Source organism: Cetorhinus maximus, chromosome 1, assembly GCF_964194155.1.
Source record: "Cetorhinus maximus chromosome 1, sCetMax3.hap1.1, whole genome shotgun sequence".
NCBI lineage: Eukaryota > Metazoa > Chordata > Chondrichthyes > Lamniformes > Cetorhinidae > Cetorhinus > Cetorhinus maximus.
This window is the reverse complement of record NC_135879.1, coordinates 41564558-41585805: the sequence shown is the minus strand read 5'-3', so window position 1 is coordinate 41585805 and position 21248 is coordinate 41564558. Positions and strand designations below refer to the sequence as shown.

Below are 21248 nucleotides of genomic sequence, written 5' to 3'. Positions count from 1 at the left end.
CTATTCTGTGGAACGGGTGACGGGTTGAGGGTGGTGAGTGGTGTTAAAATTCATTCCATTGGTATTACATTTCAGGGTTGCTTTCGTTTAAGTATATTTCACTCATTGTGAAAATCATGGCCATTTCCAATTACTGGAAATCACACAGTTATGCAATATTTATGGTGACTAAAGGTACTGTGATAATAAATACAGCAGGTTAGCAGCGAACTGTTAATTGCATACGAGTACAGCACAGCAACAGCAAGAGGATAAAGAACATTAGACACTAAAGCACAATGAACAGCAAAGTTGCTCTAATGGTCCTCACTTTCTTTGTGCTCTATATGGCTTCCACACAAGGTAAAAAAAATGTCCTTCTATAGCAGCACAATATTTACAGTAATACTGTATTCATGGTAGGCAGGTAATCATAGTTTATTTGCCCTAATCTAAGTAATAAAACTGTTACTAAAACATTTTATCATGTTTATGTATGCATGTATGTCAATGAAATGGAGATGATCTTTTGGAAGTATATCTTATAAAGGGGAACATCATCTGCTCACCATGCATATCAAGAAATGTCACATGTGCTGCTCACAATTAGTTGTTTGTTAAAAATTAATGAACAGAATAGCATTCACAGCAAGGGCAAAATTTCCTAATATGTGTGACCAGGTAGAACGGCTCCCAACTAGTAATGCACATTTTTTAAAAATTGCTTTTATATACAGAGCGATACATGTATAGCAATATAAATGAATATATATTAATACATTAAAAGCAAAGATTTAGATTTTTTTAGCTCATTTCATTTCTCCAGAATGTCCCAAGGTGATTTATGTCGCTGCTTAGTGGGAAAATGTGGAGCCAATATGTGCATAACAAGTTCTCACAAACAATATTGGTCAGCTGTTTGTTGAGAGAGAGTACTTTGTTCTTTGAACAGCACCATGGCTTTCATTACATGACTCTGATGAGGCAAACATCTGCTTTAGTTTAATCAATCATCAAAAGATGTTGAGGGGAATCTTCGCTCACCTTAGTGTCTGGAAGGGAGTGGGGATGGGGAACACTTGAGGGTTGGGAACCTGACTAACTGATTTGCACTCCGGCCATTTCTCTTTCCCAAAGCAAATTAATTATCATCCTGTTTCCCTGTGGTTCTCTGGCTGATCAGGCAGACAGGAAGACGCATCTAAAGCAGCAATAAAGGATGTTCTATTTCAAGGCACCACAGCAGGACTCAAAATGGCAACAGCAATTGCAGCAAACAATCCAATGTGAAGCAGGACAAACCTGCAGAATGGATGGAAGAGTGAGATCCTACAGATGTCACCAGGTGACCCCTGGAAGAACTTGGACATGAAGAAATTGAGAGCTGTGGTCACCAGGTAGCCACCTGCTCCTCTTGAGTGGAGGTCTGAGCTGCAGATCTTTGCAAACTCCTGCCAGGGGAACCTGAGCCTTCGCAGGCACTGCTGTTCAGAGAACTCGAGGAAACTGACCCTTCACATAGACCCTGTGCTGAGGGAATCACATCCTTCACAGTGTTGCTCTGTGCCAATCTCCTCTGTTCTGTGCCACTGCACATGCCTGTAGAGAAGGCAGCAGCTGCTGTTAAGAGTTGCTGCCCCTATCACTTTGGCTGCTGAGCTGGAACAGGCTACAACCCCATCTCATACGTCAATCAATTGCAGAATACCTACCCCCATGTCACAGGGATGTCTCCCAGACACTAAGGACCCTCAATGGCACCTGCACAAATTTGCTGTCCCCAATAAAATCAGTGATTTTAGGCTGAACACAAATCGTTCACTCTGGCTGACCGTAGACTTGCTAGTAGCAACCTTTACACTGCTCACCTTCTCCAAGCTGGCGAGTTACAGACCCAGCATTTAACCTCTGAACTGTTGGGAAAGGAGGATTTCATTAAAGGCCTTTTTAAGTATTTTAATTGCTCTGCTGCAGACTCACAGGCATTCCCTGCTGTACTCACAACCCACCCTGGGGAAAGCCAGAAAAGAGCGGCGCCAGGTTTGGATCCTCGCCCCATGTAATTTTCCCAGGTTTTCCCACCCAGCACTCTCCAGCACTTGCCTCTGCTGGGTTGCTATTTCTGACAATGCAGCACTGCCACAAAATACTGTGCTAAAAGTGCTAAACCTAGATTGTGTGCTTAAGTTTGCAGCTGGGTTTTAACCCACAATTGTCAAATTCAAAGCAAGAGCCAGCTGAGCCAGAAACTCAATCAACATGTAATATGTGTTCATATGTGAGGGCACGGAAATTTTACCTTTATTTTCAGCAAAGTGCAGTTGTGAGTAAGCCATATGAGGGTGACATTTCGGAGGGTAATTACCAAGGATGCATTACATGGATTAACACAACCCATGGCTTGTTTTCAATTTGTTTATCACTGGCTAACTTGGTTGTAAAAATATCTTGAGTAGTACATGTGTTGTTATTGAATGTATGACTAATTGTTTAACACTGATGTATTGAGGTAGATTTTCATATTCACAGAAAGGATGGCCAGTGATCTGAGGAAGCGTATTGCCCTTCTGTCATTGAACCTATTTTTCATCAATTGAAATCAGTGTGGTAAAGGTGAAACCTCACTGTGTCTGCTTTGTCCAATTTCTTGTAAGGTAGTGTGGAAAGTTAAAATAGGAGAATGCTCTCTCTACACAAAATAAATGATGATTGGCCTAGATGGAAAATAAGGTGAAAGCCTAAGAGCATGTTTGGAAATACAAAAGAGCAAAATTTTGTTTGTATGGCTCGACTTCAAATGACACTATGCAGACTATGTTGATCACACAGAAAGTGTCACGGCCACTACCTGCACGGTCCACATCCAATTCTTCAATGATATCATTTTGCCCTTGGTGGGCCCCACCGGCTTGACGGCGGGCGGGCAGCTGACCCCCGCCACCGAAATGGGCCCCGCTGCCATTTTAAGTGGGCGGGCCAATTAAGGCCCACCCAGCGGGCTGCCCGACGGGAAGCGCTATGCGCTTCCTGTGCAGGGGGAGGGATTCGTGCATGCGCACGAAAGAGCACACTGCTCCCTGAGACTAAGTGCTGTCTCAGGGAGATCACTGACAGTGCTTCAAAGTGTCAAAATAGAAAAATAAAAAAAATATTAACATGTCCCCTTCATGTGACAATGTCACATGAGATGGGACATGTTAATAAATCTCACATAAAGTTTATTTAAGATGTTTAAAACGAACATGAAACCTCATCCCGCCCGTGGATGAGGTTTCATGTTTTCTCTAGTTCCCGCCGGGGCTCCTGGCCTGCCCACCGACCTTAAGGTTGGACGGGCAGGGCCTTTAATTACCTTAATTATCCTGTCAATGGCCTCAATTGGCCATTGACAGGTCAGCGGGCGTGCAGCTGATTTCGCTATCCGCCCGCCTTCCTGAATATTTAAATGGGGCGGGATGATGTCGGAGATTCCTCCTGACGTTATCCCGCATCATTTTCCCATTGGCGAGCGGGCCCCACCCCCAAATCGACGACAGGAAAATTCAGGCCACTGTGCAGGGCTGCCTGTGTAGTGGCTGATGTGCTGCCTGCCCCCCAGGGAATGTATTACATGTAGTGTTGTTTGAAGGGGTGCTGCACAAACAAACCTTACCCCAAAATGCTTTACTTTTCATTCAGTAACTCTGAGTTTAGTGTGTCACAGTTGACTGGAATACGACAGTGAACTTTCAAATAATAATACCCTTCTAAGGATCTTGGTTGACTGGCTGGTTCTGGAGAGTTGACTGTTAGGGAATCTGATTTGCAGTTAGAAGTTTTTACAGCAGTAGAATCACAAAGGAAGGATAAATAAAAGAGGGAAAAAAGATGTGACAATTAGTTTGATTAATCCCGTGTATTTTAAAATTATAGTTGCATCTCTCGGAAGCCTAGGAGTGAAACTGCGTTGCTGGTGCATCAACACAAACACTCGTTTCATCCATCCAAAGCTCCTGGGGAATATTCAAATTGTTCCAAGTGGTGCCCATTGTGGGAAAGTAGAGATCATGTAAGTGTTCACACTACAATACATCTATTTTTTACTTGAAATCAACTTTATATACTGTCGCATTATAGACTAATCGTCAGAGTGGATGACAATTTGGTATTTGTATTTATTTCAGTGCCACCCTCAGAAGTGGTAACCAAGTCTGTTTGAACTCTGATGCCTGGTGGGTGCAGAAAATAATTGAAAAGTTGATCAAAAGGTGAGTTATCAATTTGTGGGGGGTGTAAGGGTCAGAAAATAGAAAAGCATTCCATTTTATGATGACTTTATGAGTTTGCAGTCTTAGAGATTCATGTTAGAAAATGATGGGGACATGAATTACTGATAGATTTCCCCAGCAAGCATGGTGATGCACTATGAGCACAAACTCATCAAAATGCACTTCAGTTTCTCGTCGAATAAATCAGTCTACCCCAGTATCAGTAAATGATTTAATATGAGCCCAGTCTGATGCTTTCATTCTTCACTCCCTCACTTTGTATCAGCTATGGCTCTGTGGTAGTGCTCTCATGGTTTTGTCTCAATACTGTCAATTAATATCCCACTCCAAAGGCTTGAGTGGAAAATCGAGGCTTACACTCCAGTACAGTACTGAAGGACTGTTGTACTGTCAGGGCTGCCGGCTTTCAGATGAGGCATTAAACTGAGGCCCAATATGTGCTCACAGATTTATGTCAAAAATTCTGAGAAACTATTCAAAGAAGAGCTCTCTTCGGTGTTGGGCTCAATATTTATCCCTCAACCAACAGCTAAAAACACAAATTATCTGGTCATTTTCACACTGCCGTTGTTATATGCAAATGGTCTACCATGTTTCCTACATTACAACAGTGTCTATCCTTCTAAAGTACCTCATTGGCTGAAAAATGCATTGTGGATGTCCTGTACATATGAACATATGAATTAGGAGCAGGAGTAGGCCACTCGGCCCCTCAAGCCTGCTCCGAAATTCAATAAGATCATGGCTGATCTGAATGTAACCTCAATCCCACATTCCTGCCTACCTCCGATAACCTTTCACCCCTTGTTAATCAAGAATCTATCTGGCTCTGCCTTAAAAATATTCAAAAGCTTTGCTTCCACTGCCTTTGAGAAAGAGAGTCCAAAAGACTCACTACCCTGTGAGAGAAAGAAATTCTCCTCATCTGTCTTAAATGAGCACTCCCTTATTTTTAAACAGTAACCCCTAGTTTAAGTTTCTCCCATAAGAGGAAACATCTTCTCCACATTCACCCTGTCAAGACCCCTCAGCATCTTAAAGTTGTGAAAGGTGCTATATAAATGCAAGTTTTTCTTTTTCTCTAAACTTGAAAGTAAAAATACAAAATAAATGCTATTGGTTACTTTAAGACCTTTGTCTTTTGATTGCTGGATCAAAAAACATAAAAGTTCTTTCAATTATTAATAACTTCCAAACAACAAGGTCAGGGAGAGACTATTGGCAGATTCCATTAATAAAAGGACAAAGCTTTAACATAACAAACTGCTACCCAGAAAACAAAATGAATTCGACAGTTTTTAATGAGCAGCTGATCCACAAACACCAGTTCTATGTTTAGGCAGCAAGTTATCTATCGCACTGATACCTGACCAAAACGCATTTGGGGAAGATGAACAACTTCACAGAATCAAATTATGTGTTCTTCAAAATGTTTTATTTTGCTCAAATTTTACAGAAATTTGCATTTTTGATCATTCCGATGCACTCCTGGCTGGCCCCCCACGTTCTATCCTCCATAAACTTGAGGCCATCCAAAACTCTGCTGCCTGTGTCTTAAGTTCTGTTCTCCTGTCAACCCTGCGCTCATTGACCTACAATGGCTTCTGGTCAAGAAATGGCTTGATTTTAAAATTTTCTTTTTTCAAATCCTTCCCTGTCCTTGTCCCTCCCTATCACTGCAACCTCCTCCAGCCCCACAACCCTCCAACATATCTGCACTCCCCTAATTCTGGCCTCTTGTGCAATCCCAATTTTAGTCATTCCACCATTTGTGGTTACGCCTTCTGTTGCCTAGGACCTCAGCCCTGGCATATCCCACACTACACCTCCCTGCCCCACTACCTCCCTACACCTCCCTACCCCTCGACCTCCCTACCCCTCTACCTCCCTACCCCTCTACCTCCCTACACCTTGACCTCCCTACACCTCTTTGCCTCTCTACCTCCCTACACCTCCCTGCCTCTCTACCTCCCTACACCTCTCTCCCCTCCTACGTGGTTTCTCTCCTGTAAGACATTCCATAAAACCTACATTTTTGCTCATCTGATCTAATATTTCCTTCTGTGCCTCGGTGACATACTTTGTTTTATGAAGCTCCTGTATGCTTCATTACATCAAGCTGCTGTATAAATATAAATTATTGGTTTTCTGCAGCTAAATTTGACACTGCATAATTCTTATTCATTCTACAATGTTCGACAGGTCCAAGGAGACAGATGAAGTTCGCTGAGGGAAAACTCAATGTCTGAATGTTAAAAGCCTGAAGCTGACTGTGTCAGGGATTCTGTACTGGATCACAAACTCATATCTGCTTATCACTTTGTTCAAGCTTGTTGTAGGCCGCTGGCGACCAGTTTAACTGCTGTATGTATACAATGGATTTTTTAACCATGCAAATGCTTGATATTTATAACATCCTTGTATTTCACAAATCCACTTTATGTGGAACTGATTCAGTGTTTATAACCCACTGTTTTTCAGCACGGAGGCAACACCAAAGCAACTGTATGTTTGCAAATGCAATACACTTATAAAATGACATTTAGAAATCATTATTTTGGCTGTGCAATTGTTAATCTGTATGGGTAAAGGTTTATTAGTAGGTAGAAAATTGCAGCCAGCAGCACCTTGTAGATAAAAGCAAAAAACTGCAGATGCTGGAAATCCAAAGCAAAAACAAAAATAAAAATACCTGGAAAAACTCAGCAGGTCTGACAGCATCTGCGGAGAGGAACACAGTTAACGTTTTGAGTCCGTATGGCTCTTCAGCAGAACTAAGGAAAAATAGAAAAAAGGTGAAATATAAGCTGGTTAAAGGGGGGTGGAACAAGTAGAGCTGGATAGAGGGCCAGTGATAGGTGGAGATAGCCAAAAGAGGTCATAGACAAAAGGACAAAGAGGTGTTGACGGTGGTGATATTAGCTAAGAAATGTGCTAATAGGTGATATTAGGGGTAGAAAGCAGGACGAGCAAGGTACAGATAGCCCTAGTGGGAGTGGGAGGAGGGAAGGGATCGAAATAGGCTAAAAGGTAGAGATAAAACAATGGATGGAAATACATTTAAAAATGATGGAAATAGGTGGGAAAAGAAAAATCTATATAAGTTATTGGAAAAAAGGGGGTGGGGATGGAGGAGAGAGAGTTCACGATCTAAAATTGTTGAACTCAATATTCAGTCCGGAAGGCTGTAAAGTGCCTAGTCAGAAGATGAGGTGCTGTTCCTCCAGTTTGCGTTGAGCTTCACTGGAACAATGCAATAGGCCAAGGACGGACATGTGGGCATGAGAGCAGGGTGGAGTGTTGAAATGGCAAGCGACAGGGAGGTCTGGGTCATGCTTGTGGACAGACCGAAGGTGTTCCGCAAAGGTCACCCAGTCTGCGTTTGGTCTCTCCAATGTAGAGGAAACTGCATTGGGAGCAGCAAATGCAGTAGACTAAATTGAGGGAAGTGCAAGTGAAATGCTGCTTCACTTGAAAGGAGCGTTTGGGCCCTTGGACGGTGAGGAGAGGGGAAGTAAAGGGGCAGGTGTTGCACCTTCTGCAGTTGCATGGGAAGGTGCAATGGGAGGGGGTTGAGGTGTAGGGGGTGATGGAGGAGTGGACCAGGGTGTCTCGGAGGGAACAATCCCTATGGAATGCTGCTGGGAGGGTGAAGGGAAGCTGTGTTTGGTGGTGGCATCATGCTGGAATTGGAAGAAATGGTGGAGGATGATCCTTTAAATGCAGAGGCTGGTGGGGTGATAAATGAGGACAAGGGGGACCCTATCATGGCTTTGGGAGGGAGAGGAAGGTGTGAGGGCGGATGCGTGGGAGATGGGCCGGACACGGTTGAGGGCCCTGTCAACCACCGTGGGTGGAAAACCTCGGTTAAGGAAGAAGGAAGACATTTCAGAGGAACTGTTGTTGAAAGTGGCTTCATCAGAACAGATGCAATGGAGGCAAAGGACCTGAGAGAATGGGTTGGAGTCCTTACAGGAAGCGGGGTGTGAGGAGCTGTAGTCGAGGTAGCTGTGGGAGTCGGTAGGCTTGTAATGAATATTGGTGGACAGTCTATCACCAGAAATTGAGACAGAGAGGTCAAGGAAAGGAAGGGAAGTGTCAGAGATGGACCACATGAAAATGATTGCGGGGTGGAAATTGGAAGCAAAATTAATAAATTTTTCCAGGTCTAGACAAGAGCATGAAGCAGCACCGAAGCAGTCATTGATGTACCGGAGAAAGAGTTGTGGTAGAGGGCCGGAGTAGGACTGGAACAAGGAATGTTCTACATACCCCATAAAGAGACAGGCATAACTGGGGCCCATGTGGGTACCCATAGCCACACCTTTAATTTGGAGGAAGTGAGAGGAGTTTTAGGAGAAATCGTTCAGTGAGAGAACAAGTTCAGCCAGACGGAGGAAAGTGGTGGTGGATGGGGATTGTTCGGGCTTCTGTTCGAGGAAGAAGCGGAGAGCCCTCAGACCATCCCAGTGTGGGATGGAAGTGTAGAGGGATTGGAAGTCCATGGTGAAGGGGAGGCGGTTGGGGCCAGGGAACTGGAAATTGATGACGTGACGTAAGGTGTCAAAGGAATCGCGGATGTAGGTGGGAAGGGGCTGGACAAGGGGAGAGAGAATGGAGTCAAGATAGCAAGAAACGAGTTCTGTGGGGCAGGAACAGGCTGACACGATTGGTCTGCCAGGACAGTCCTGTTTGTGGGTTTTGGGTAGGAGGTAGAAGCGGGCCATCCGAGGTTGGGAGACTATGAGGTTGGAAGCTGTGGAAGGAAGATCTCCAGAGTAGATGAGGCCACTGACCGTCCTGGAAACAATGGCTTGATGTTCAGTGGTGGGTCATGGTCCGGGGGAGGTAGGAGGAAGTGTCTGCGAGTTGACGCTCAGCCTCTGCGAGGTAGAGGTCAGTGCGCCAAACAACAACAGCACCACCCTTGTCAGCAGGTTTGATGACAATGTCAGGGTTGGACCTGAGAGAACGGAGTGCAGCAAGTTCAGAGAGAGACAGGTGAGAGTGGGTGAGAGGAGCAGAGAAATTGAGACGACTGATGTCACACCGACAGTTCTCAATGAAAAGATCAAGAGAAGGTAAGAATCCAGAGGGAGGGTTGGAGGTGGAGGGGGAATATTAGAGGCAGGTAAAAGGATCCATTGAACAGGGAGAGGACTCCTGCCCAAAGAAGTGAGCACGGAGACGAAGGCGACGGAAGAAGAGTTCAGCATCGTGCCAAGCCCGAAATTTATTGAGACGAAGGCGTAAGAGTATGAAACTAAGTCCTTTGCTGAGCACTGAACGTTCAGCATCGGAGAGGGGAAGGTCAGGGGGTATAGTGAATACACGGCCGGGGCTGGGATTGGAAGATGGGATGGGGTCAGAGGGAAGGGCAGAGGTGGAGGGTCCTGGATGGGTGTTGGTGTCGATGAGTTGTTGGAGCTTGCGTTCCTTTGCACCTGAAAGAAAGAGACAAAGTTTCTTGTTGAGGCGTCGGATGAGACGATGAATAAAATGAAACTGGGGGCACGGGCAGCTTAGAAATAGGGTGCAGCGGTGCTGCTGGAGGGAGAGGTCGAGTATGTTCATATGGCGGCGCATGGCACTGAGTGTGGATCTCAGGATGCGACGAGAACAGCAGTCCGAGCAGCACTGTATGTCCCGGAGATACCTGTAATCCTGGGTGGGTTCGAAACATGAGGGATGGAACTTCAGTTGAAATCCACGTGGGGTAAGTCAGAGACGGAGAGAGAGCCTCCAGCAGCCACTGATTGATTGGGGATAAAGTGCCCTTGAGATACTCCTGACAGGTGAGCAATATGATGACACCTTCCATTTGAAAAGTGAACCATTAGACCACCCCACCTTGATTAAATCTCTCGTTCTCCTTTCGTTAGCTATTTAAATTTAATCTGTGCAAATATTTGTGCACATCTACTGCCAAAGTGGTTTTGATAATGTAGCAGAAATATATATTTCTCAAAATGATCAATTACATTTTCAAAGTTCTTTTTGTTATAATTTATTTAATATGAATATATCTTAAAACCTAATTATAATCTATAATAAAGCAAGTTTTACCAATGCCATGCACTTCCTTTAGAACACATTATTCCTGTTATATTTTAGCCATTAGACTTTCATTATTTGTCTCAAAGTATTGCAACAAATCAAAACTGATAAAATAGAAAATATGCTTAACAAAAGTAAGGAAAGAGGCTAGAAAATTTCTGTGACCTTGATGGGTGTGTTCAACGTTGATGTATAATATTCCATTTGTAAAATAGCACATCGTCCAATACACCATTGGTGATGACACATTTATGAATGTTGGGTGGAATCCAAGTCCCCAGGAGCGGGAAATGAGGCGGGCAGGGGCACTTAATTGAGCAGGAGGCAAAATGCCAGCTTCCCAATGGCAGGATGAAAGTAGGGTATTAAGTTGGTGGCAGATTGAGGGTAGATCATGCTTCCTGATGGCAAGTGTCAGGATCCTCTTATTAGCATGTCAAGGTGGCATGCAACGATCTTCCTGATGGATTTGGACTGAGCAGGAGCTGCTTTTCTTGTATGGGGAGCTTTGTTAAACTATGGGAGAGGAGGCATTGATGATTGAGATCAGGGGGTGGCTGTGAAAGGGAAATGGAGCATGGCTGACTGAGGAAGGGAGAGAGGGAAGGAGGTGGCTGTGAAAGGGGAACAGGGCAAGGCTGACTGAAGGGGACAAGGAAGGAGGGACGTGGCAGCCCTACAAAGGCTCATGGGGAACAGAGGGAAGAAAGTGGGTTTTACAATGAAAGCCAATGTCTAAAATTACTCTGGCTGCTCAAGCATGATTGTGTGGAGATCAATGATTATACGGGGAGGGTCAATGGTTAAGTCCTAAGAGTCAAGGGTTACAGAGGGGAGATCAAGGATGATAGAGGGAGGGTCAAGGATGAGGGATAGCAGTTCAGGTGTGAGGGGAGATAGTTCCAGTGTGTCAGGGGGCTGACTGATGGTGACAGTTGTTATTATAGTTAGTCAAGGTGAAGGAATGCTTGGTCGAGGGTCACTGAAGGTAGGAAAAGGGTGATGGAGTGGGGGTTGAGAGTGATGGATGGAGGGTCATAAGTGATTGAGGGAGGGTATAGGGTGATAACTTCCATTCCAGGGTCACCGTGTGAGTGTATATGAACATGGCTGTGTCAATGCAAAGAGTCCTCTGGAATAAAGCTTGTGGATGGAGTTGCCCACGGCGGGGTAGGTGGAGGCCAGAATGTGGTCGATGCTAACTATAGGGCTCCCCATTGGTCAAAAGTGCTCTAGTCAGATGGGAGGGCCTTAAAGACTGTGCTGACCAGGTCTTTGCCTACCTTGTGTTCACTGTTCACCTCAGGCAGACAATGTGGGTCTAGTGCACCCAGTGCCTATGGTAGCTGTGGCGCAGCTGCAGAGAAATTGGCAGAGAATGGCTCAGGGCCAGGCACAGCAATGGCCAGAAACATGAACAACATGCCCGTTTACACTTGCACACTGCCCACGCCCATTCATGCCTGCACACCCCATGCCCGTTTACACCTCCACACACCATGCCTGTTTACACCTACACATACCATGCCTGTTTACACCTGCACACTGCCCATGACTGTTTACACCTGCACACCCCATGCCCGTTTACACCTATACACCCCATGCCCGTTTACACCTATACACTCCATGTCTGTTTACACCTACACATCCCATGCCTGTTTACACCTACACATCCCATGCCTCTTTACACCTGCACACTGCCCATGCCCGTTTATACCTACACTCCCCATGCCTGTTTATACCTACACACCCCATGCCTGTTTACACCTGCACACTGCGCATGACTATTTACGCCTACACACCCCATGCCTGTTTACACTTGCACACCCCATGCCCGTTTACAGCTGCACACCCCATGCCTGTTTATATCTACACACCCCATGCCCGTTTATACCTACACACCCCATGCCTGTTTACACCTGCACACCCCATGCCTGTTTACACCTGCACACCCCATGCCTGTTTATACCTGCACACCCCATGCCTGTTTATACCTACACACCCCATGCCTGTTTATACCTACACACCCCATGCCCGTTTATACCTACACACCCCATGCCTGTTTACACCTGCACACCCCATGCCTGTTTACACCTGCACACCCCATGCCTGTTTTCACCTACACACCCTATGCCTGCTTACACCTACACATACCATGCCTGTGTACACCTGCACACTGCCCATGACTGTTTACACCTGCACACCCCATGCCCGTTTACACCTACACACCCCATGCCTGTTTACACCTACACACCTCATGCCCGTTTACACCTATACACCCCATGCTTGTTTACACCTACACACCCCATGCCTGTTTACACCTACACACCCCATGCCTGTTTACACCTGCACACCCCATGCCCATTTACACCTATACACCCCATGCCTGTTTACACCTATACACTCCATGCCTGTTTACACCTGCACACTACCCACGTCTATTCACACCTGCACACCCCATGCCCGTTTACACCTATACACCCCATGCCTGTTTACACCTGCACACCCCATGCCCGTTTACACCTGCACACAGCCCATGCCCGTTTACACCGGCACACCCCATGCCTGTTTACACCTGCACACCCCATGCCTGTTTACACCTGCACACAGCCCATGCCTGTTTACACCTACACACCCCATGCCTGTTTACACCTGCACACAGCCCATGCCCGTTTACACCTGCACACCCCATGTCTGTTTACACCTGCACACCCCATGCCCGTTTACACCTGCACACCCCATGCCCGTTTACACCTGCACACCCCATGCCTGTTTACACCTGCACACAGCCCATGCCCGTTTACACCGGCACACCCCATGCCTGTTTACACCTGCACACCCCATGCCTGTTTACACCTGCACACAGCCCATGCCTGTTTACACCTACACACCCCATGCCTGTTTACACCTGCACACAGCCCATGCCCGTTTACACCTGCACACCCCATGCCTGTTTACACCTGCACACAGCCCATGCCCGTTTGCACCTGCACACCCCATGCCCATTTACACCTGCACACCACCCACGCCCATTCACACCTGCACACCGCCCATGCCCGTTTATACCTACACTCCCCATGCCTGTTTACACCTACACACCCCATGCCCGTTTACACCTGCACACCCCATGCCTGTTTACACCTACACACCCCATGTCTGTTTACACCTGCACACAGCCTATGCCCATTTGCACCTGCACACCCCATGCCTGTTTACACCTGCACACTGCCCATGCCCGTTTACACCTGCACACTGCCCATGCCCGTTTACACCTGCACACCACCCACGCCCATTCACACCTGCACACCGCCCATGCCCGTTTATACCTACACACCCCATGCCTGTTTACACCTGCACACTGCGCATGACTGTTTACGCCTACACACCCCATGCCCGTTTACAGCTGCACACCCCATGCCCGTTTACACCTGCATGCCCCATGCCCGTTTACACCTGCACGCCCCATGCCCGTTTACACCTGCACACCCCATGCCCGTTTACACCTGCACACCCCATGTCCATTCACACCTGTACACCCCATGCCCATTTACACCTACACCCTACCCATGCCCGTTTACACCTACACACTGCCCTTGCCTATTTATCCCTGCATATCCCCCGATGCCCATTCACAATTGCACCCTGCCTATCATCCATCACTGCCCTTCCTACCCTCCCACTTCATACCATTTCACCCATTCCACGCTTCCCACAGCATCTCTCCCCTTCCCCTCCTACCCCCAACCTTCCCCACCGCCATCTAGGTCTCCACATCCACCCACTTCATTATTCCTCTGCCCCTCATGTTAGGAAATAGAGGTAGTTTAAGTAAGTTATTTTGGTCTGTGTGGGTTCTAGGAATTAATTTTAGCTTTAATGGCCAGAAATTTTCCGTCGGCGAGTTGGGGATGGGGCCCGCTCGCCGACGCGAAAATGATGCGGGATGGCGTCAGGAGGAACGCCCGATGTCATCCCGGTCCATTTAAATATTCAGGAAGGCGGGCGGACAGTGAAATCAGCTGTCCGCTCGCCGACCTGTCAATGGCCAATTGAGGCCATTGACAGGATAATTAAGTTAATTAAAGGCCCTGCCCGTCCAACCTTAAGGCTGGTGGGCAGGCCAGGAGCCCCAGCGGGAACTAGAGAAAACATGAAACCTCATCCACCGGCGGGATGAGGTTTCATGCCTGTTTTTAAAAATCTTAATTAAACTTTATGTGAGATTTATTAACATAACCCATCTCATGTGACATTGTCACATGAGAGGGACATGTTAATAATTTTTAAATTTTGCTATTTTTTAGGTTTATCAAACTTTCAGCGCTCTTCCTGAGACAGCACTTAGTCTCAGGGAGCAGTGCGTGAAAGAGCACACTTTGACAGTTGGGGAATCCCTCTCCCCCCCCCCCACAGGAAGCGCATAGCGCTTCCCATCGGGCAGCCCGCTGGGCGGGCCTTAATTGGCCCACCCACTCAAAATGGTGGCGGGGCCTGTTTTGACAGTGGAGTTCGGCTTCCCGCCCACCGTCGAGCTGGTAGGGCCCGCCCGCCCATCAAGGGCTAAATTCTGCCCAATGTTTAAGTTTGATTTGTATTTCTATATCTGCATGTTAAGAAAAGGTCAACTTGAATTTTAGTTTCATTTCAAAAAGGTGCCTGCATTTCTAATGGGAGTTTATGACTGTAAGAGAAGTTAAGCAAACACAAAAGTAGAAAAACTAGGCTGTTGCCTAGCAACAGGGGTCCCGAAAGACAGGCCCCACCCACACAGACAAACACAGAAGAAACTAGAAACAGCAGTTTTTAACTTCAGTTTTGAAGACAGCTGCCAATCAGAAGCAGTTCGAAATGTGACAGACAGTCCCAAATTAAAGAAGGAAGTCCCCAGGAATCCAGGGGGGTGGAACAGGTGAAAGTCCCAAGCATACCTTCTAGCCGAAGGAAGGGCAGGAACCTAGAAAAGGTCCTGTTAAGTGAAGTTAAGAATGAGGGGCAGAGAAAAGCTCCAAGCTGCAGGAAGCAGAGTCAAAGTGATTTAAAGGCTTGTGAAAAGTCATAAAGTCCAAAAAGGCAACTGAAGGTCTGTAACTCTTTGCTTTGGGCATGTGAAGCAGTGGTGTACTGTTGACAGCTGAGTCAGTGAGAGAGTATGTGGAAGAAAGCTTGAATACATGTGGTGACCCAGGGGAGAGGAACATCGGGAGGAGAGTTCAAAAGCCTGGAGGTGAACCTTTGTGGAAGGCGTCTGAGAGAAAGCGTTAGTTTGGGAGAAGATTCCAAGGTGAGTTCTTGGAAAATGGAGACTGGAAACCCTCATGTGAAAGATAGAGTTCAGTGAGACTGGTTGGCTCAACGTATAACAAGCGGCTGGGGCAGAGATCCATAGCGTCTGCCTGGGGTGTCATCCATCAACTGGGGCAGAATTTTCAGGTCAGTGTGTGGGCGCGTGCCTGGCCCGCTCGAGTGTAAAATAGCGCGTGATAATGCTGTGTGTGCATCCCGACGCCATCCCACACTCGCGCGATGTTTCAGTCGGCGGGCATGCGCAAATGTTGGAAGCGCGACCGCAATTAAGCTCACTTAAGTTGCAATTGTCCCTGAATTTTCATGGTCTGTCCAACCTCATGGTTGGTGGACGGGCGAATTGGCCAGAGACGGCCTTTGCATTTTTCATGAAATCTCATCCAAGGGCGGGATGATTTTCTATTATTAAATTTTTAAAAATAAAAATCTATGGACAGCATTTTTATAATGTATATTTCAGGTGCCTGCTTGTGATGTTTGGACATTTATGTTTTAAATTAAAAATCTTTATTTAATACTTTTGAAGTCTTCAGCTCCCTGAGGTCTTTAATTGGCCAGCCAGTGTGAAATCACGGCCGGGGGCTGATGGTGGCCGACCATCCTTTCCCTGGCCGCTCCCGGGCCCGCTGACCACACCCGCCCGCTGACCTGAAACTTTTGCCTTTGGTTTCAAAGTGCAGTGCGTCTGACTACAGGTCATCAATTGGTTTACATGGACTGTACTTACTGTGAACATTATATGATATGATAGCTTTTGTAACAGATTATCCTCACAAATCTGTATATATCTGTAAAGGTACAGTTGTGAGTGAAGGAGTATTATAATATAGTTCATCTTTTCTTCTTTAATAAATGTTTTATGCTTTTGTTAAAAGTTCATTAGCTGACTCCTGTGACTCTGTTCAATAGTTACTCTCCACGTATCTAAATAAACAAATAAAAGTTAGGGCCTATCAAGCTGGGCTCCTTGAGGAAGCTGCAGCTTGAGGATCCACGCGGTTGATGCTCCACCCATGCACTGCTGCCTGTGGTGTTCCAGTGTCCACAGTCACTGGAGGCCTCCATCCCAATCTCCAGAAGCTGTCCCAGGCATCTTCAGGTAAGTGCCAACATTCACACGCCACATTGGTCCAGACATGTTCCAGACCAGTGTGAAAACCCGCTAGTGAGATGGATGATTGGGCAGGTGGGTCGGGGGGGTGTTGGGGATATATTTCAGTTGGGTTTTCCTCTGCTTTCCACTAACAAGATGCAAAATGGTTTCACACCGGCCTCTGCCGGGAATGGCAACCCACCATGATAGGTGGGCATTTATATCCCTGCCGTCACTTGACCCTGGTGGGAAACCGACTTTTTGGGTCCTGCTGCCTTGTCCCCCAGCACGCCCGCCATTAAACCCGCCGCGGGGGTGGGGTCTGGAAAACTCCGTGCCCAGATTTCCAAACTCATAAATTTTACAACCATTATTTCTGTACTTGTAAAGCTTTCAACTATCTCTGTGTAACTAAGTTTGCTATTACTCAGTGTCTATGGGTGGAATTTTCAGACCCCCCCCTCCCCCCCCCCCCCCCCCCCCCCCCACCCAATTGCAGGTTTAATGGCAGGTGGGGGGGAGGAATGCAGAGGGAGCTGAAAAATCGTTTTCCCGCTGGTGTATAATGACAACAGGGCCTTTCACTCCCGCCCACCTTAGCGGGTCACCATTCCCACCAGAGACCAGCATGAAACTGATTTGCATCCCATTAATGGGCCAAATCAGAATTAGCTCCTCCAACCGATTGTCCGTGCCGCCAGTGGGAAATCAGACTGGTCCAGAACACACCTGGACCGATGTGGCATGTACATGTTGGCACTTACCTGAAGAAAGCCTGGAGCAGCTCACAGAGATCCGAAGAGAAGATGGAGGCCTCCAGCGACCGGACCCTGGATCATCAAGTGCAGCACAGGTTGGGTGGAGCATCTACCATGTGGATCCTCTCTGCGCAGTAGCAGCCAGGAGGTGGTTATACCCAGCACAGCAGCTTCTCCCATGGTTCGAATCTTCAAACAGCAGATGAAAGGCCGCAGGAGGTACTGGTGGGCGGCGCTGGTATGTGCTGGGTTGTGGGGTCACATTGTGGTTGACAGGGAGGAGAAGAATGAAGAGGTGAGGTGGATGTGGAGGCCTTGAGGAGGGCAGGGGAGGCTGGGGGTGGGAGGGGAAAGAGAGGGTTGGTAGGGCCATGCTGGGTTCTGGCTTGGGGGCGGTGTACAGGTGTGAAGGGGCACGGGGAGGGTGTAGAGGTGTGGACGGGCATGGGGTAAGGGCTTCAGAGGGAGGGGTCAGTGGAGTCGATGGAAAGTTGCTGGAGGGCATACTGAGGGCACCAGTGGTAGGACAGGATGATGATGCATATAGGGAGCAGTGGGAGCCGGTGGAGTGGGAGGTGAGTGTGTGGCGATGTCGAGTGAAGGGACGCTGAGGGTTGTTGGAGGGGATGTGGAAGGTGGAGTGGATTTGGGGGATCAGCAAGATGAGGCGGGGGGGCATGTCTATCGTAATTGGGGTGGACTGTTCGGGAAGGTAGGAGACTCCTACATTGACCTGTATGTGACCGAAGGTGATGGGGGAGGGTTGAAGGTTGACCGTGGAACGTCAGAAGTGATTCGTGGTGGATCAATGGTTATGGGGTAAAGCGTGTGGGTGAAAGGGGGAGGGGAAAAAGTATTAGACTCAACCACCATGGCTGCTCATAGCTATGCAGGGACTTGCGGTTGAGATTCCAAGATGCTGCATGGGGGCTGGGTCAAAGGGGATGGGCAGAGATGCAGGTCAGCTCAACTGGAGATATGAAGGGGAGCCCCAGTCCTTTGGAGACTGGAGGCCGGGAGAGTCCCAGCTTACTTTGGCTGTCCTGCTGTGGAGCAGCTGCTCCCTCTGCGGTCACAGAGCACGAAGCTGAAGGGGTCAAAGGCAAAAGGGATTCAGAAGGGCCAAACACCCTTATAGAGTCCTGAGTGGAGTCCTAAGGGTGTCCAACTACCCTTCCTCCTTCCTTTGGGTGCCTGAGGCCACTGCCTGATTCCTTGAGGGGAGGTGGCACCTGGAGGGAGGTTGAGGTGCCCCGTCCCCCTCTCGTGTAACCACTGCAAAGGCTCACCCATGGCTACAGTGATGGAGCACAGGTCTGCCCCCATCTCCAGCAGAATCTGCTGGACTCGGCTCTCCATGGAGTCCACCACCCTCCCCATGGAGACCTCCATGTGTGCACACGTTGGCACCACTTCATCGGCCAGCAGGCGGACAGACTCTTCCGCTTCACCTGCTAACCCGCTGAGGGCCTTCAACATCTCTACCTGATTTTCCCATCTCTTGCTGCCTCTCCAGGATCTCTTCGAAGGCCGATTCCAGAAGCTGGTCATTGGGCGCGAACCTTGCTGACGCCTCTTCCCCAGCACTCCTCTGAGTGTTGGTGAGCTTGTCTGACCCTGCCTCCTCCTGCGACAGACACATGCCCATGCAGTGTCCACCAGAATGTGAGGCCATTCCTAAACCAGAACTAACACTCACTGAGGTGTGTGCCTTTGGACTGGTGGAGGGTGCAAGGGTCTGCTGTGACGCCTCTACAAGTGCAATTTCTTCATCAGCGATATCCTTGCTCCTCTTGGGCTTCTCTGAGTGCTGGACAGGGCTTCCTCACTTTCCGGCCTTGCCCTCTTCCTGGTGGCCCCTGTAAGTGAGAGGCGAGATTGAGTGATTACATGAGCTACCTCCAACGTGGAGGAATCCCAGGCCCTGAGGACATGCTTGGGTCCTTACTAGATGGAGGCTGCAAGCCAAGCTGTCCATCTCTGGTGGATCTGACTCGCTCCAACCCTGCCAGCTGGGCTGCCCACTCCTCAAAGTCAGTCAGTTCTTTTAAGTGTGGCTGGCCCCCTCCCGTCTTCCTCCTCTCTCTTCTATTATAGCTTAACTTCTCCTGAGCAAAGGGGGAGGTTGGGGTTAAGACCAATTGGGTTTCATGTATCTTTCTCATGCTTCCGGTCTTACAAATAACCCACTGGATTGTGTGCCTGATTGATGCACTGCAGGTTGTCCACAAGGGTTCTGGGGGGCAGCACCTCCACAGCGGTGAACCCATGAAGATAGAAGGATAAGGCTCAGAAAGGCATGTCACAAGCGATGCTTGCTGGTGGCATCAATGCCTTACCCCCCAATGCCCACCCCTCCCAGAAACCATGTGAGCTCTCTGTGTAGAAGGACCCTTTAGTGGCCTCTCCACCTGCAGAGTAGATGGGCTGAAATGGGGCTATGAAGCATCACCTTATCACATTGTCACTGAGGCCCGTGTTCCCTGTACTATTCATTGAGGTGAACGTGAGCATTTACGAGTTCGCTTACACTGGTGGCACAGATGAGGTCATTCATCCTCTTGTGGCATTGCAGGACAGTTATCTGCTGGAGGCCCTGGGCACTGACTGCCCTGGAGACCTGCTCCCATGCTGGGTTCGAATCCCTGCTCGGCTTCTTCCTCCCAACCTGTGGATACAGGATGTCCCTGTTGGCCTCCACTTGGCCGAGCAGGGTGCCCAGGGAGGTGCTGCTAAATTTGGAGGTCAGGCCTCCCTGTTTTCTTCTGGCCATCTCCTCCCTCAGCATTCTGTAGGTTGCTGTTCAGGTGCCTTTTAAATATGGCGCCTGAATATGCCAGGGGGCGTGAGCCATCCAGCCCACCCTGCTGCGAGAAATGTTGGGAAACCCCGGCTGCATAATTAATAAGGCTGGGGTTACACGATACCGCATGAATTCCCAGCAGCCCCTGCGGCAGAAAACACTTCCCATATTCGGCCCTGCCACGGGACTTAGTCCTGGAAGGGAAAATTCCGCCCTGTATATCTCACTTATATCGTACGAGATTTATCTTTGGAAAATAAAGGGGATGTTGTAGTATCGCTTTAAGAGTGATGTCCCTTTAAGGAGCTCAACATGCAGATGATTCAGGTACCTGGATGTCATCATGTGACCAGGAGCCATGGTCTCTCTTTGCATCGTAGTACCCTAGACAACAGGATGTGTGTAGAGATTACTCTCCTGCTTGTACTGATTTATCCGTAAATAAACCCCACCAGAGACCCTCAAGCAAACAGAATCCACGTACCTCATTTGTGTTACATATAGATGGCACAAGGAGATCACTACACTGATAGCCATGATGGCAGCAGTATGAGCCATGGCACCAAGCTGGGTTTCCATAGCAACACTGAGATGCTGTGCTGCAATGGAAGCCATGATATTATCCATCACATTCTGCATCATGGTCAGGTCTGCAGACGCTATAATGGATTTGGCCACCACGTCCTTACTGGTGAGGATGGGCTGCAAGCCCTTTGTAAAACCCTGGAATCTGGACTCCTCCATACTACTTGAGAATGACAACAGGCTTATCAATCGCCCATGCATCTCTTTGTGCATGTCCATCAACATTCTCCTATGCATCGCCCCATCAAAGATCTCACCTGAGTTTTTGCAGCAGAACTCGTGCTATCATATCACAGAATCACAGTGCAGAAGAGGCCCTTCGATCCATTGAGTCTGCACCGAGCATACCCTCCAGTGAGCTGACACATGCACGAGCCTCTCTCCCGACAGCATTGCGGCCT

General features: G+C 48.0%; 1 protein-coding gene across 1 annotated transcript; it reads left to right on the top strand.

The window, feature by feature from the left end:
- The first annotated feature begins 215 nt into the window (after positions 1-215).
- Positions 216-6919, top strand: LOC144682958 (interleukin-8-like). The gene is made up of 4 exons (XM_078545921.1): positions 216-342; positions 3892-4027; positions 4143-4226; positions 6450-6919. Exons 1-4 carry the CDS (start codon positions 279-281, stop codon positions 6475-6477), a joined length of 312 nt encoding a protein of 103 aa, XP_078402047.1. The 5' UTR covers positions 216-278; the 3' UTR covers positions 6478-6919.
- The last annotated feature ends 14329 nt before the right edge of the window (positions 6920-21248 follow it).

Coding starts and splice junctions, on each gene's coding strand:
- LOC144682958 (XM_078545921.1), top strand. CDS start 279: ATGAACAGCAAAGTTGCTCTAATGGTCCTCACTTTCTTTGTGCTCTAT. Junction 343..3,891: donor CTATATGGCTTCCACACAAG/GTAAAAAAAATG, acceptor TTAAAATTATAG/TTGCATCTCTCGGAAGCCTA. Junction 4,227..6,449: donor ATTGAAAAGTTGATCAAAAG/GTGAGTTATCAA, acceptor AATGTTCGACAG/GTCCAAGGAGACAGATGAAG.